We start from the raw sequence: 17357 nt of genomic DNA, 5'->3' as shown, positions 1-17357 counted from the left end.
TGTATAACTGTGATGACCAGTTAGAAGAATGTATCATAGTGAATTTCATAACATCAGAAAACTGGAGAATGGATAAAGTATGTGAGATGTTTTATGATAACCTGCGCTTGACTGAGGCAGAAAGGTTGAAGTTTTGTCAATTCCTCATGGATCTTCATGAAGCATTTAACTTACAAGAAGATGAACAGGGTGAAACTGAGTTGATACAGATGGAAATTGACACTGGAAATGCCCAGCCAAAGAGACAACATTGCAGAAGACTCCCATTTGTTACCAAACAAGAAGTTGCCAGGAAAATGGTGTTATCCAACACTTTCTGTTAGTCCAGAGCATATTGGGAATTGAATACAGTCACCAAGTTGAACAAGTGCCCTCTGCCTAGGATAGTTCATCTGCTGTATGAGCTAGGGAATGCAAAATACTTCTCAACTCTGGACTTAGCTTCAGGTTTTTGGCAAGTTCAGAGGTCTATCTCAACTCTAGAGCCAAAACAGCATTTATAACACCTCAAGGACTACATGAATTTCATGGAATACCTTTTGGTTTAACTAATGCACCAACTAGGACCAACAGGCCAGTCAGGCTAATAGAGCATTGTGCACTGTTTTCCGGAGCCGATTTTAAGCTTCTTCCCTTACTCTGTAGGCATGACAACATATTGGTGTTATTTTTCGTGAACAATCGCTAATAAATCTTTGCCTGTTTATTGTATTCCAGCCACAGCTGGTACCAAGATGCACCTTTATACCACCCTTCTGTGTGCCAAATATCAAGGCAATTGGATACGGAATTCACGTTTTATAGCAGTTTTTGTAAGGTTGCAAAAGGAGGAACAAAAATAATAATAAGAAAAAAACAACAAGAAACTAAGCCAACTTTTGAAGTCGCTTATCTCGGGAATGCTTGAAGTGATTTCGCTCAAATTTGGTATGTGGAGTACTAAAGTTGGCGGACATGTCCACAGTAAAAATCGTCTTGTTTCATCAAGGCTGCACAGAGCTACGGAGGTGCGAAAATTGCGTTTACGTTCTTCCTGTCAATATACTCATGGGTGTTACTTGCTGGCTTCTTGGGCCGCACGACACACTACCATGTGTCTTGATATCGACACACACGGTAGCATTTTGTGCAGCCAAGGAAGCTGGCACACCAAATTAATGCTGAGTATATTTACAGGAGGAAGCAAAATACAATTTCATGCATATGTAGCTCCATGATCCATTTCGAATTGGAATCATTTTTATACCACAAATGCCCTCCACCCTACTACCAAGATATATTATTTTGAACATAACGCAATCATGGAATACAAGTATTCAAATTTTGGCCTAATTTCTTCATTGTTTTTTCTTCTTTTTTGGGGCTTAAATTGTTCTTTTCACAAACTTTACAAACGTCATTATAAAATGTAAATGTGTAGCTTGATTATCTTGAGCTTTGGTATACTTTAAGAACACATTGCAGCACACAATCATGTACCAAGTTTGGTGTAAATCTGATAAACAATCACAGAGCTGTGAATGATTGTTTGCATTAAATAAAGCCAACTTGTTGTTTGTCAGTCTATCTTACAAGGTAAACCGCTTATGGGAATAACTTTAAAAACCTGAAAAATTGATATCTTCAAATCAATTTACAAACTATAGTCATGTGTAGGAATCCTGTAGGTCTAATCAAGAAAACACTAAAGTGGCAGCAAATTTTGTCTATCTCTTCTAGTGAAAATAACACGAAATACCTTGAATTCGATGGATTTTTCACCGTCGTAATTTGCAATGTTATTCTTTTGGGCCAAAACTCTCTTTCAAGCTTTGAGAGGTTGTCCACTCTTACTATGGAGTATAGGTAGTTTAATATAATTAATTAATATCTGTTGGTGGCATCGTGCACATCACCAATCAGCAAAAAAAAAACGTTTTGTAATCTGGAGCACAGCAGACGACGTGCAGGAAATACTGCAACATTTACTGCAATGATCACCTCAAAGTGAAGTACCTGTGTGCAGAATATGGTGTGGATTGAAGTTTGTTGACCATCTGGCTGAGACCAGCCTCACCAGATTTAGCAAAAAATTCCTCCACGATCCAACAAATACTGCAGTCTCGCACAAATTAACACCTTTAGGTGTGCTGAAGTTTGGAAATAATTGCTCAGAGCAAGTATAAACTTACAGCTATTGATGGAAAATTTTACAGTTAGCCGATAACTAATGAAATTTATTGTGCAAAACTAAAAAAAGGCCAGGCCAAGTTAATTTACAGTTTATTGTCGCTGCCTGTATGGGTTTTTAGCAATAGAGCAATAATTTCATTATTTCTTACATGATAATCATTACTTACGCTTCCAAACTCGTTTTTATATATTAAAACATGGTGTGTGCAACAAACGTGACAATTATCTCCAGCCTGGACTTGTTAGAACCTTCAATTAAAGCTGACATCTTCTTTATCAAATCCATCAAACATCCATCTGATAAATTCGACATGTTAATTTTACTACTGGACAGGTACTACAAGATCTGCTGATTCCAAGCTCTACCCCAAGACAGCCCACACCAACCCTATTATGAATTCATATTTTTATCGCCTACCCAGACTGTGGAATTCCCTACCAATAATTGACTTGTCTCAATCTTTAGAAGTAATCAAAGTAAAGCTGAACAAATTTCTATGGAACCATTTTCTAGCTAATTTTGACAATACCCCCTGTAGATTTCATTAATTGTACCCTTGTTCTCGATGCTCCAAGTTTCCTGCACCTAGCAATTATAGTTATTTGTAAGTTATTTTAGATAATTGTAATTAGATAGCTAGTTACTTAACTACATAGGCTACCAGATCTATAGACCCTCAGAATTGTATGTCTCTTGTGAGCCAAAGTTTTCTGTATGTGTAGTTGTACCACAATTCTGTAAAGCAATATATTATTATTATCATTAAATGGATTTCTAAAGAGAGATTGCATAAACGAGTAGCTAAGTATTAACAGTGATGTAATCAAATAAGCTTGCAATTATTGTTAAAGTAGCTAGCTATGTAGCTAGCAACTGTGCGAAGCTACTTTTTAAATGTTTTTCCATATTAAAAAAAAAAATTACAAAATATGAAAATTGACCTCCTGCCTGCATGACTTTTTCAAATATCCCGGACGATAAACTGTGAATTAACTTGGCCTGGCCTAATGAAAGTTTTATGGCACTTAGCATAATATTGCTGACTTGGTATGATTATAAATCACTGTGAGCACAGTAAGATGATCATTTCCATAGTAAGGATGGAGTCCAGAGGTCTTGAGTACATGGCCAGATCTATATAGATTTAGCTAGATACGTACATGCAGGTCATGCAGCATAGTTATAATCATGCACACCTTTTTGATAGTTAAAGCAGAATTTATAATTACCTGATTATCTATTTTTATGTGATACTCAGATGCAGTAGCATGCAAGGTCAGATGGTATGCTTCCCAGAAAAGTTTTTACAAGTGTTGGAATTACATCTGCATGGAAAACTATCATACAAAGCCGTGATATTTCCTGGTAGCTAATTTTGTACTAAAGTACCAACTCATTTAGGTCTTATCATGTTGTAGCTATTATCATATCATAGTATTACTTCCATGACACAAAGTTTCTAAAAATGAAGTTTATTTATTTGTGATTTGGAAGAGATTTTGATTTTAATTGTTATAATGAGATGCCAATCAGATGATTTATTGGAACTTGATAACTGACATAGTTATAATGGAATAGATCAAACATTTAATAAGAGCAGTAGTCACATGTCACTGAATTTAGAGTAATAAATTATTATCACAATGACTTTGTCGTATTAATATATTAAGATCTTTTCACAGAATCCAAATAGTTGAAAATTTGTCCTGCACTGCATCCTGCCTGATTTTGAAGAGTTTTTGTGATAGAAATTTAGTAGTTTAGAAAATTACATGGAATGTATAAGAGTGGCCCACACAAATAGGATATACAAAATGCATGTACATTAAACTGTTGGCTTGAAGATTGCTTTCAGATGTACATCTCTACTTTGATTTTATTTCACTTATCCTCATATTAGTCAGCAGAGCCACTCTTTCCTACCATCAACTATGGAATTGGAGCAAACCCTTGGTTTCTGCTTTTAATAGCTACTATAATGATTGGTAATACTGCCCCCGTGCATAAGTGGGATCAGCATATACATACCAAATAGTACATTGCATATCAAAATGAAAATGCAGAATCTGATGCTATATCTAGACTATACCTTTTAGCCCTGTTCAGTATGAAGAAAAAGACATTTTTCAGAAAAAGGTACAATGATTTTACTATAGCATGCAATATGCCAGTATTAAATTATATAGGTCAATTTACACCAATGCAACATAGCTATAATATGTCTAACTTGAAGAAAACTCTTCAATAGAGAAGTCAGATATTCTTATAGAACAGTCAAAATTGATTTTTCATACATAATGTCACTGAAATTGATCAACAATCACAAAAATTAATATGATTATTTAACTGCACTCGAGTAGTTGTCAAGTGTATTACACAATATTTTTTGTAAAATTATATCTAAACCAAAACAGCCAAGCTGTAAAAAAAGAGTGCAGCCCCCAAAAAGGGCAGGGTGAAAAAAGATGTGAAATCCAAGGTGGCGGCCAAGAAATGGTTGTGATGGTAGGTTAATGGCAAAAATTTTAATTACGACAAATCAGGTGAATTTGTGTTGCCTCCTCCACTAGGATTCAACACCAAATTCACCTGAATTGTCGTAATTAAAATGTTTGCCATTAACCTACCATCACAACCATTTCTTGGCCGCCATCTTGGATTTCACATCTTTTTTCACCCTGCCCTTTCTGGGGGCCGCACTCTTTTTTTACAGCTTGGCCGTTTTGGTTTAGATATCACTTCTTTTTGTATTGCAAGCCACAAAGCCAGGCCATAAACTGGTTTTGGTGCTTCCTTTTAACTTGTTCTTTATTCTTTACTGCAGGAATTTTGGAACAAAAGAAATAATTCTTTGTATAGCTTTTTGTCTGATTTAATATGTATTTAACACTGAATAAGGTGACTTTTTACACAACTGAACTGTAGCTGAATTTCTGATTGTTTGTAACTGGACTCTTTTCAGGGTGACTTGTTTCAAGCTGCACTCTCTACATGGTGATTTGTTTCTAGAGCATACTTCTTCAGGGTGATTTGAATGTAGCTGATTCTCTATAGGGTTACTAACTTGTTTTTAGCTGATATCTCTACAGGGTGATTTGTTTGTAGCTGATCTCTCTACAGGGTGACTTGTTTTTAGCTGAATTCTCTACTGGGTGACTTGCTCCTCCTAACTGATCTCTCTATATGGTATTTGTTTCCAGTACTTATACTGGGTGAAGCTGATTACTTATATTTAGCTGATGTCTCTACAGGGTGACTTGTTTCTAGCTGAATTTTCTACAGGGTGATCTTGATCATGGCTGAACTCTCTACAGAGTGATTTGTTTACAGTAGAACTCTCTACAGGGTGATTTGTTTGCAGCTGAAATCTCTACATGGTGGTTTCTTTGTAGCCGAACTCTGTACAAGATAACTTCTTCTAGCTGATCTCTCTATAGGGTGACTTGTTTGGAGCTGAACTATCTGCAAGGTGATTTGTTTGTAGCTGAACTCTCTACAGGGTGATTTGCTTGCAGCTGAACTCTCTACATGATAGTTTCTTTGTAGCTGAACTCTCTACAAGATAACTTATTCTAGCTGGTCTCTCTACAGGGTGACATGTTTCTAGCTGATCTCTCTACATGGTGATTTGTTTGCAGCTGAACTCTCTACATGGTGATCCTTCTAGCTGATCTCTCTACAGGATGACTTGTTTCTAGCTGAAATCTGTACAGGGTGATTTTTTCGTAGCTGAACTCTCTACAGGGTAATTTGTTTGCAGCTGAACTCTCTACATGGTGGTTTCCTTTCAGTTGAACTCTCTACAAGGTGACTTTTCTAGCTGATCTCTCTATAGGGTGATTAGTTTGTAGCTGAACTCTCTACAGAGTGACTTGTTTCTAGCTGATCTCTCTACAGAGTGACCTGTTTCTAGCTGATCTCTTTACAGGGCGATTTGTTTGTAGCTGAACTCTCTACAATTTGATTTCTTTGTAGCTGAACTGTCTACAAGGTGACTTCTTCTAACTGATCTCTCTACAGGGTGAATTGTTCAGAGCTGAACTCTCTACAGGGTGATTTGTTTGCAGCTGAACTCTCTACAGGGTGATTTGTTTGCAATTAATCTATCCACAGGGTGATCTGTTTGTAGCTGAACTCTCTACATGGTGGTTTCTTTGTAGCTGAACTCTCTACAAGGTAACTTATACTACCTGATCTCTCTACAGGGTGACTTGTTTCCAGCTGATCTTTGATTTGTTTGTAGCTGAACTCTGTACAGGCTAATTTGTTTGCAGCTGAACTCTCTACATGGTGGTTTCTTTGTAGTACATGGTGACTTCTTCTAGATGATCTCTCTACAGGGTGACTTGTTTCTAGCTGATCTCTCTACAAGGTGATTTGTTTGCAGCTGAACTCTCTACAGTTTGATTTGTTTGCAGCTGAACTCTCTACATGGTGGTTTCTTTGTAGCCGAACTCTGTACGAGATAACTTCTTCTAGCTGATCTCTCTATAGGGTGACTTGTTTGGAGCTGAACTATCTGCAAGGTGATTTGTTTGTAGCTGAACTCTCTACAGGGTGATTTGCTTGCAGCTGAACTCTCTACATGATAGTTTCTTTGTAGCTGAACTCTCTACAAGATAACTTCTTCTAGCTGGTCTCTCTACAGGGTGAATTGTTTGCAGCTGAACTCTCTACATAATGGTTTCTTTGTAACTGAACTCTCTACATGTAGGTAACTTCTTCTAGCTGATCTCTCTATAGGGTGACTTGTTTCTAGCTGATCTCTGGATGACTTGTTTCTAGCCGAACTCTCTATAGGGTTATCTGTTTGTAACTGAACTCTCTACAGGGTGACTTGTTTGTAGCTGAACTCTCTACAAAGTCATTTGTCTCTAGCTGATCTCTCTATAGGGTAACTTGTTTGTAGCTGAATTCTCTACACGATGGTTTCTTTGTAGCTGATCTCTCTACAGCGTGACTTGTTTCTAGCTGATCTGTCTACAGGGTGACTTGTTTCTAGCAACTCTCTACAGGTGATTTGTTTGCAGCTGAACTCTCTACATGGTGTTTTTTTTGTAGCTGAACTCTCTACAGAGTGACTTACTTGTAGCTGAACATTGTATAAAGTAACTTGTTTGTAGCTGATCTCAATAGGTTAGCTAACTTGTGTATACAGATGAACTCTCTACTGGGTAGTTTCTTTGTAGCTGAACTCTCTACTCAGTGACTTGTTTGTAGCTGAATTCTCTACAGAGTGACTTGTTGTAGCTGAACTCCGTACAAAGTAACTTGTAGTGTATATAATTTTACAATGGACTAAATTAAAATCGTATAGCTGAATGCTCTATTGGGGTGACTGTTCTATTAGAGTATCTCGATCTCGCATTTGTTACACGTAGTTGGCTTTCGAATCATAACTCAGTTGCTTGTAATCCGATTCTTGTGTACTACTGCAAGGACTTTCTACGATAATTATTCCAGCTGCACACTGATTTATAGCTGATTTCTCTAAGCGGTTTGCCTGGTAGGCGTGAAAAACTGTTTTTATTCATAAAAATCGATCACGTAATTGTGTCACAAGTTGGGTTTTGTGTCATATCTCGATGGCCTTTAGCTCGATTCTTTTCAAACCGCAAGAATGCACTCTTACGATAGTTACCACATCTACATAGCAATTCACAGCTCATTCCTTCAAGCAGTTTACCCTGTGGGCGTGACAGACCTTCGACCTTATTTTACGCGAATAATCGGTCATAACTCCGTGAATGGTCATCGGATTTCTACCAAACTTGGTACTGTGATCCGCCTTAATGAGCCCTTTAAGTGCGCCAAATTACATCCCGATTGGCACACGCATTCGTGTTTTATTGCGGATTTTGCAAAGTGTGCGAAAAGAAGTAGAAGAAAAAAACGAAGAAAAAACCCCAAACTTTGGCCGCTCGTATCTGGGAAACGGCTGGAGCGATTTTCTTCAAATTTGGAATGTAGACTCCCCTACCTAGCCGACAATTCTGTAGCAAATTTGGTTTCAATCGAATTAGGGGTCACAGAGTTACAAAGGTGTGAAAATCCCATTTTCTTTCTTCCCATTAGTATACTCACGGCGTGGTGCGCCAACTTCTTGGGACGCACGACACACGGTAGTGTGTCTTGATATTAGCTATACGAAAGGCTTAATTTTGTGCAATAAATCATGTTTCGCATGCCTTAATTGATTAAAGTGTTCATAATTTAATCTTTGCTGAAAGTTTGTACTTGTGCTGAGTAACCATTTCTATAATTCAACACACTTAAAGGTGCTTATGTGCACAAGACCACAGTATTTGTTGGATCGCGAAGGAATTTATGCTAAATCTGGCGAGGCCGGTCTCAGCCAGATGGTCAACAAACTGCCATCCACACCATATTCCGCACACAGGTATACTTGACTTGGAGGTTACCGCTGCAGTAAATTTTGCAGTATTTCCTACAAGTCTGCCGTGCTCCAGATCACGAAACGTCTTTTTTTTTCGCTGATCGGCGATGTGCGCGACGCTACTACCAGAGAGAAAACCATCAATTATGAAGTGATGAAAGTACATAAATTACAGAGTACATAAATTACAGAAAGTGTGATAGTCCTCGGTCACATGCAACCACGTGTATGGTCCTAAGGAAGAACCTGCGTGGGCATGGCAAGGGTGTGAATATAAAAATAAAATAAAAAAGAAGCTATATAAATTAGCTAATACTAGTCACATCCAACCACTCTTTATTATTCCTAGCCAAAAATATCCTCTCAGAGGCTAGAATACTTTGGTAGGCAGTATCATCTAAACATTTCCTTACAGTAGATTTGGGGATAGTTATGGTAGGGTGATGAAATTCAGGTAGTTTCCAATGGAGGCTGGTTGGTAATGGCCAAGTGCTGAAATTTCGATAGTTTCATAATAACTGGAGATACTTAATCTGTCAAATTCTGCCAATGATTGTAAATATTCAACTTTCGATTGCTTTCTATTCCGTACTGATTCCAAATGATAGACAGAGTCTAGTGGACAGGTCAATTCCAACATAGCAACAGAATGAATTTGTGAATTGTACACAACAATATCAGGGCGATATGGAGTTATCAGAATCGAAGTTGGAATGGCAGCTTGAGGAGCTTCACAGGCTTGGCGGTTATTCAAGTCAGCAAACACTTGAATAGATGGACAGTCAACAAAAGCATTAGTAAGCATAGTGGCTAGAGCAGAAAGCACCTGGTTATGACGATAGGTGTAACACTGCTGATTTATTGCAACAGGGCAACCATTCAAGATATGAGTTGTTGTGGGTCGGGAGGAATCGCATAATAAACACTTTGAATCACATTGTACTGACCACCTCCGCAGATGTATAGCAGTGGGGAGTGTATAAGAAGTGGCTCGTAAGAGAAATGATAGTTGGCCAGGATGAAACCCAGCCAGTAGCCTATTCCAAGTCTTGCAGGAGCTTTCCAATTCAGCAGAGCAACCAAACTTGGATCGGACAGTGAGTGTCTGCAAGTGATTTTCACATTGAGATTTATTGTACTGTGTAAGCTGAGTTTTAGCTTTTAAATACAAGGAACGAGCAGATGGTAAAACAGATAGCTGCTTCCGTGTATTGGCCAAGATGGAGTATTCATTGTCGTTAATCTGCAAAGCAACATTTCCAAGGTGTAACTGTAGGCCTAACTCCTGGAGCCGAGGATCAGAAAGAGCACTGACACAGGACAGCAGACTGAGCTTTGCCTCCCTGGATACATGAGTAATACTGGGACAACAAACTCCTGGATAGTATGGTATAACTCCAGAAGCACTACGGGGCAACCTAAGCCATTTTTTGAGGAAATGAGTGGAAATGGACTCTAACCTTGAAACAGTCCAGTTAGAAACTGCATCTACACACAAATGGAATTGCAGTAAAGAGATGATATAGTTCCTGTAAATCCAGAGTTTATATTCACCACGTATAGGAAGTAAGTCAGTTGCAGTTAGCAAATCAGTCAAACGATTATATAATCATTCTCTTACCTGAAGCCTTCTTGGTTGCACTTAGGGATACATCAATAAGCTTTCCCAAAAATTTGGTTTGCCCCTCAGTGATCGATCGTGTTGATCCCTTGGACAAAGGTATCCCTTGAAGTAAGAGTTTGAAGCCATCAAACAGAAATGAGATACATTTTGAGGGTTTGAAACATAGACCAATATCTGCAGCTCTAATATCCAATGATTGCAGAACAGATTTGTGAACATCAATATCACTTGAGAGCAAGGTAATATCATCGGCATATCCCTTGAGAGAATGTTCCATAGAATTGACAAATTTTAGAGAAGGTTTCCAATTAGATTTAGTAGAGACAGGATCTCTATCAATGGGCACAAACTTCTTAGCTCTTTTAGAACAGGGTTTCCATTCAATTTCATGAAGAGAAACAACTTCTGAAATAAGGAATTAATTGTATTAAACTACCTATACTCCATAGTAAGAGTGGGCAACCTCTCAAAGCTTGAGAAAGAGTTTTGGCCCAAAAGAATAACACTGCAAATTACAAGGGCGAAAAATCGATCGAATTCAAGATATTTCTTTTCACTAGAAGGGATGGACTAAATTTGCTGCCACTCTAGTGTTTTCTTGATTAGACCTACCTCTACACATAACTATAGTTTGTAATTTGATATCAATTTTTCAGTTTGTGGACCCTAATATAGGCTAACCATCATAGCTCAAACCTGTCGTGGTTTTTTTCTTTCTTAATGCGTTAACAGTTATAGAGCAAAAACCAAACAATTGTAAATTGCAGGGTGGAAATATTCTAATAGATAGGGACCTGCCGATTATGCTGGCATAATTATGAGCATATTAGGTGCCTGAAAGCTTTGAGCATAATAGGAAGAATATTTGAGCCATACTACAAATCCTTGATGTTCAAAATACATATCACAGAAAAAGATCGATATACTCTAATAGAACAGTCTAATAGAACAATCAGGCAGCTGACTGTTCTATTAGAGTATATCGATATTTCTGTCACATGCAGTTTGAAGAGCAAAGATGTGCTTCAGCCATTTATTATGTATGTGCCCATAACTGCAAATTTATTAGCAAAATATAGGAAGTGAGGCATAAAGCTTGAGCATACTTGAGCATAATACTGTAGGTAAAAATTTTGAGCAGTGTAGCATATTAGCATAATAGGTTAAATTTTGAGCATAATAGGCGGGTCCCTACTAATAGAACAGTCACTTCAGGGTAAAAAATTGCATGAAAATACTGGAAAAAACCTACCAGCATTTGAACCAGGATCCAGGGACCTCCATTCTGAACACCTAGAAATCCTTACCACTGAGCTGCTGCTATCATGGCTGTTCACCTCATAGACAGTGGAGATGGGGGGGGGGGGGGGGGGCAGGGCCCCCCTCCCTTCACTTTTATGGGACAATGTTTGCAAGAAAAGATAGAGATACTGTAATAGAACAGTCAAGATATAGATACTCTAATAGAGTAGTCACAGTATTCAGAGAAGCAGCGTAGTAAGCTACTTAGCTACGTATGCGTATAGTTATAAATAAGGAGATATAGTTGCTGGAGGGCAACTATTGTAGCAGGTGATTACCTTTTCTTTTTTGTTGGTCTTCTGCTTACAGCTGGCCTGGCCTCCTCACCCTTTGGCCTGCTCCACTGTCCCTGGTTCATCTTACTTAATTTCTACTTTCTAGCTAAAATCTACTCAATAGTAAAAGCTCATAATTTCATAGATCTACCACTGGAAAATTTATAGGTCTAAATTTTGGCTGAACTGGAGGATGAGGTGCTGTTGAGCTGCAAGACCTGCCGCTTCCTATCTTGATGTGGCTGCACTGCCATGAATCGTGCTGCAGCCAGCTGGTTACATACATACGTGATGGTTAGTTGGGTCTTCCTGCTTGAAGAAGTCTTGTAGTAGGGACTTTACGAACATGATGTGGCCATCCACTATCAAAGAGGAAATATTAGGGTCAGTACCCATCAGGAGCTGGGACAGGTCCATGATTTCCCACTGCAATGTTTTCAATGAGCTGCAGTGGTATGGGAGAGATGTCCTCAATGACCACAAATAAAGATGAAGCGCACATGGGCCAGGTTTTGCAGAATAAGGAAGAGGGCTGGAGCACCTGAGGAAAATAGCAGAGATAAAAAAAGCAGACTAACAACACATTACTACATAAAGCAACTGAGATGTTACCACACCCCTTCGCAGACCCTTAGATGCCACAAATATAATATTAGGTTGAGTGTGCTGTGCTGAGAGTGGGAGATAGAGGTGGCCTCTGCTATAGCACATATTCAGTTATATGTATGGGTTTGAGAAAATAGCTGGTAAAATATCCCACTTGTCCCTGCTTTAGGCCTCAGGGAATTATGCTCCAAATTTTCATCATTATTCCATTCCGAATTTCTCCAAAAAGGTTATCATTATGCTCTAATTATTCCCAAAATGTACTCATTATTCTCCCAATTTTTATTTCAAATGTTTAACTTTTGCAATTTATAATGCTTACTAGGATTTTGGTGCAGTAAATATTAGAGATGAACCGATACCACATTTTACCGATACTTCCGATACGAGTATTTGTACTGAAATTATTTGCCGATACCGATACTGATACTAAGCATTGAAACCTAGACAAGTTTATTATAGAAATTTCACCGTTGTGATACATAGCTAGCTATTAAAATATCACAGTAATTGATTGATCTCAGTTCAATCAAGTTTTAAACTATTCATTTTATAACAGCTAAACATGATAAATATCACTGTGGATTACAAATTTCTTGATTTGAGGTAGTTTTCTTGTAAGCTTATTGATTAAGCAATTAATTGTGTGGGCGGCCGATAATTGTACAGTGTTCGTTACAGCTTTGCAACCAAACCTTTTCATGAAAAAGCAAGGCAAGCAGTCATAAATTATTTCTTGAGGAATAACTGCACTGCCATTTAATTACAAAGGATTGACGTGTTCTAATATATTAGAATACACACGAAGCAATTGCAGCAATACTTGGAAAAGAGTAACAAAGGCTTTGTTCGCTATTTTGTTAGTTCAACTAAGTTATTAGCTACTGGAAACTTAGCTAGAGATGGTTTAATAAAAGTGGTGAGTGTCTACTGGTGGTATCTGTACCTTGTATTACCGATACCGATCCGATACCAATACCACTGGCATCGGCATCGATACCGATACTGGTATCGGTATCGGTCCACCTTTAGTAAATATGTTGTTCTATTAGACAGGAAAGTTAGCTTTTAGCTGCTAACATACTTAGTCACTGTTGCAATACAGTAAACATTATTCTGCCAACTGTTCTATTAGAGTAGGTGACTGCTCTATTAGAGTATCTCGATCTCAACATATGTGAAATCGCATATTATGCCAATTATGCTCTTAAATCACTTCAAAATTCCAGAATAATTCCCTATTCTTTTACCCCATCATTGTGCTCAAAATTATGCAGGCTTAATTCCCGGACCCCTACAGCCTGTTTACCACTCTTTATTAGGTACCGGCCAATTATGCCAGAATAATTTAAAGCATAATAGGTGACCAAAAGCATCAAGCATAATGCCAGCATAATAGGGACAATTTTTGAAAATTTAATTTAATTTATTTTTATTTTATTAAAGCTTTACAGCACAAGTGCTGAAGGTCTGTAGGACACCTGGTCCTACACTACAGCCTGCTCAAAGACATTAGACACAAAGACATTAGTTACATAAGGTGTTTTCGAAAAGTTGCAGGAAGGAGAAAAAAAATCCATGACTGGACCTAGGTAGCCTGGAACCTGCAGCCATCCGATTTACGCCCAAACTCTTACAGGAGTCTACCAGGCGGTCAGGATGTTTTCTCCTTGTTATTTTCATGTAATTATATCCATAAGAATTCTAGAGAGTGACTCATTATCTCTAAGTACCCCAAGTAGAATCAAATGGACACTAGTTAATTTTTACAGCACAATTAAAATTTGCAATACGCGTGCCTTAAAGAAAGCAAAATATTCACTGCCAATAGTATTATTAGTTCATTTCATATTTAAAAACACATAATGTATTAAACCGTTTCTTTGTTGGCTATTCACACTTTGCAGAAATAAGATTGAAATACTCTAATAGAGCAGTCACTTACTCTAATACAGCAGTCAGGAAAGGCTGATATACTCTAATAAAACAGTCAGTTCTAGAGCATAATCTTGATTTGAAAGCATAATTTTGAGCATAATAGGCTTAATTTTTGAGCAATGCTCAAAAGCATAATAGGTAAAATTTTGGGCATAATAGGCCGGAGCCTACTCTTTATTTGTCACGTGCTGTAACATTTGAATGCAGTGACAACATGAAGTGTCCTTACAATATGGGCAGTTACCTTTGCAAGCAATACCGCTTCAAGTTAACCTGTGTTTGATTAGTGATTTTTCCTTGATATACTAAATGATAGACCACAACTCCCACCACACCCAGTACCCATGGTCATGTGTTTGTGTTACAGGTCGGTCATGCAAAACATTGGTCTAATTCATGGTTAATAGTAGCTGGTATAGCTAAGGAATGAAGAATGGCTTTTTTTAGGTTTATATAGATTAATCTATTAATCTTTGTTAGCATGTAAGTGAATACAATTCATCCTAAAAAAGAACTCATTTAAATAATTTCTCTCTTTCTATAGCTGTTCCACCTTGTCATTGTTCCTTTGGTCAGTGGAGTAATTGGAGAATTACTAGTAATCCTTCTCCCACCAATGAATGTGTAAGTGGTAACAGTTTTCAGGAAAAAAGAAGTCGTCAAGTAACTAATGGGAATTGCTCAGTAGAAACAAGCTGTAAAAGAACTTGTAAGTGTCATTTACAATTTTGTGTATACACTTATATTACTATTGATGGTACCTGCCTATGTGCAGGACTTGTAATATACAAATAGATAGAAATTTTAAATTTGATTGAGGACCACAGTGGAGGAAAAAAATAATGAAATAACGGAGGTTACCCACACATGTATCCCAACTACTGAAAATTTATAGTCATCTGATATTATGACTAAAGTAGGAGTAAATTTGCACCAGTTTGGTGCCATGTATATATATGCTACCTCCTTTGTTTCATTACTTTTTCTTTCCGCTGTGGTCCCTCTAAAATTTAAATTTCCTGTTTTTTCTGTTTACCTTTTTTACTTGAATGCAACTCAGTGATCTCAGAAATTTTGTTTATATACTATTTTAATAGCCAGCATTTGGATATTGTATTATTGTTAGCCATATGCATTTTGTGTACTTCAGCCATAGAGTTTTTTTGCAGTTATTAGTCTGCAGAAACTTTATAAGAATCAGCTATAGCAACTCCAAAAGTTGAATTAGTTGTGTATCATTAATGATATTGATGTGGTGGAAAAACACTTTATTAGTAATGATGCATGGACATTCAAATGAAGCCACACAATGCTGTAATTACAGTATATGTGACCGGATTTGCAAAAAGGGGTCTTCCACACACATCCAATTCTATGAACTTGGAAGACTGTAACTTTGTATTCAAGAAAGATGCAAACCTGAAATTTTCTCTATCCATTAAACTATGTTGGTCCCCAACTATGACCCAATTTCAAGTCAATAACTTTTTCCAATCTCAAGTTATGAATCGTCAAAGTTCATAAATTGGATGTGTGTGGAAGACCCCTTTTCGCAAATCCGGTCACATATTTTGTAAGGTGCTGATACTATACTGTAGTAAAAGGTCTATATCTGAACGGTACGACACATTAACTTAATTAATCGATTGTTCCACTAGAGTCATTACACACATTGTATAGCTACCTTGATAACTGCTGACATAAACATTTTAAGAAGGTGCTATCTGCATGTTGTAGGCTTACTTTTGATGAAACTAATACTATCTCTATCAAATAGTACAGTAGTACTGTTTAGTAGGGTTTCCCCTAAAGTGGCATGCAGCACTAATAATGCCACATCTGAAAGCCCTCATATCAAGACACACAGTAATATTATATCAAGACACATGGTAGTGTGTCATGCTGCCAAACAAGCCAGCATACCACACTGTGAGTATATTGACAGGAATAAATTTTCATGCATTTGTAGCTCTGTGTTGGCTTCATGAGACAAGACGATACTTGCTGTGCAAATTGCCTCCTCTGTCAGTAGTCCACATACCAACTTTGAGCAAATGCACTTCAAGCATTTCTGAGATATCACACTGAATATAAGTCACCCTACCTGTATAGACTTCCTCTACAAAAACATGGCCTGTGGAGAGTTCAGCAACAGCAAGTCACCCTGTATAGAAAGTACAGCTACAAACAAGTCACCCTCAAGAAAGTTCCGCTGCAACAAGTAACCATGAAGAGACTAGACAGTTCAGCTACAAAGAAGTAACCTTGTTAGTAGTACAGATTTCAGCTACAAACCAACTCATTGTTCAGCTACAAACAATTCGTCTTGAAGAGAGTTCAGCCATCCTGCAGAGAGGTCAGTTACATAAGTACATACAGTACCCTATAAAAATACAAGTCACCCTGTAGAGAGTTCAGTTACAATTGAAGTCTCCTTGTAGACAGTTCAGATCACATTGTAGAGAGGTCAGATTGTAGAGAGTTCAGTTGCACACAAAGTTACCTTGTAAGGAGTTCAGCTACAATGAGTCACCTTAGGGACCCACCAACTATGCTGGCATACTTATGAACATAGTAAGTGCCTGAAAGCATTGAGCATAATGCTAGCATAATAGGTAGGATATTTGCGCAGTACTACAAACTATTAATCTCACAGAAGTAGATCAAGACACACGGTAGTGTGTTGCATAGCCCAAGAATCTGGTGTACTATGTTGTGTATTTTGACAGGAGGAAAGAAAATGTTATTTTCACACATAATGTAACTCCATGATCCTGTATCCAATTGCACTACAGAAGTGTCCACCAGGTATGGGAGTCTACACACCAATTATGAAGAAAATTGCTCCAGCCATTTCCGAGATACGAGAGGCCAAAGCTTCATTTTAATTTTGTCCTGAAGACTTGACTTACTTAGTATGTATGTAACATTGTATTGTGGGTTTGTAATCTAATATTGCTCACGTGTATGTAGTGCATCATTAAGAATAGTGTGAACACGTTGTCGCTGTATTGTTCTACGGTCGGTATCCTTCGCATATCG

The 17357-nt window shown here is 37.7% G+C and overlaps 1 protein-coding gene across 2 annotated transcripts in view; it reads left to right on the top strand.

Moving 5' to 3' along the window:
- Positions 1–17357, top strand: part of LOC136265982 (uncharacterized) — a 151065-nt gene that overhangs the window by 113703 nt on the left and 20005 nt on the right. For both annotated transcript variants that reach the window (XM_066060928.1, XM_066060929.1), the window contains one exon: positions 14860–15024. In XM_066060928.1, the coding sequence (XP_065917000.1) occupies positions 14860–15024 (165 nt within the window). The remainder of the gene's footprint in view (positions 1–14859; positions 15025–17357) is intronic.

This window comes from Dysidea avara, chromosome 1 (assembly GCF_963678975.1).
Source record: "Dysidea avara chromosome 1, odDysAvar1.4, whole genome shotgun sequence".
Classification (NCBI taxonomy): domain Eukaryota; kingdom Metazoa; phylum Porifera; class Demospongiae; order Dictyoceratida; family Dysideidae; genus Dysidea; species Dysidea avara.
This window is presented reverse-complemented; position numbering and strand designations above follow the sequence as displayed.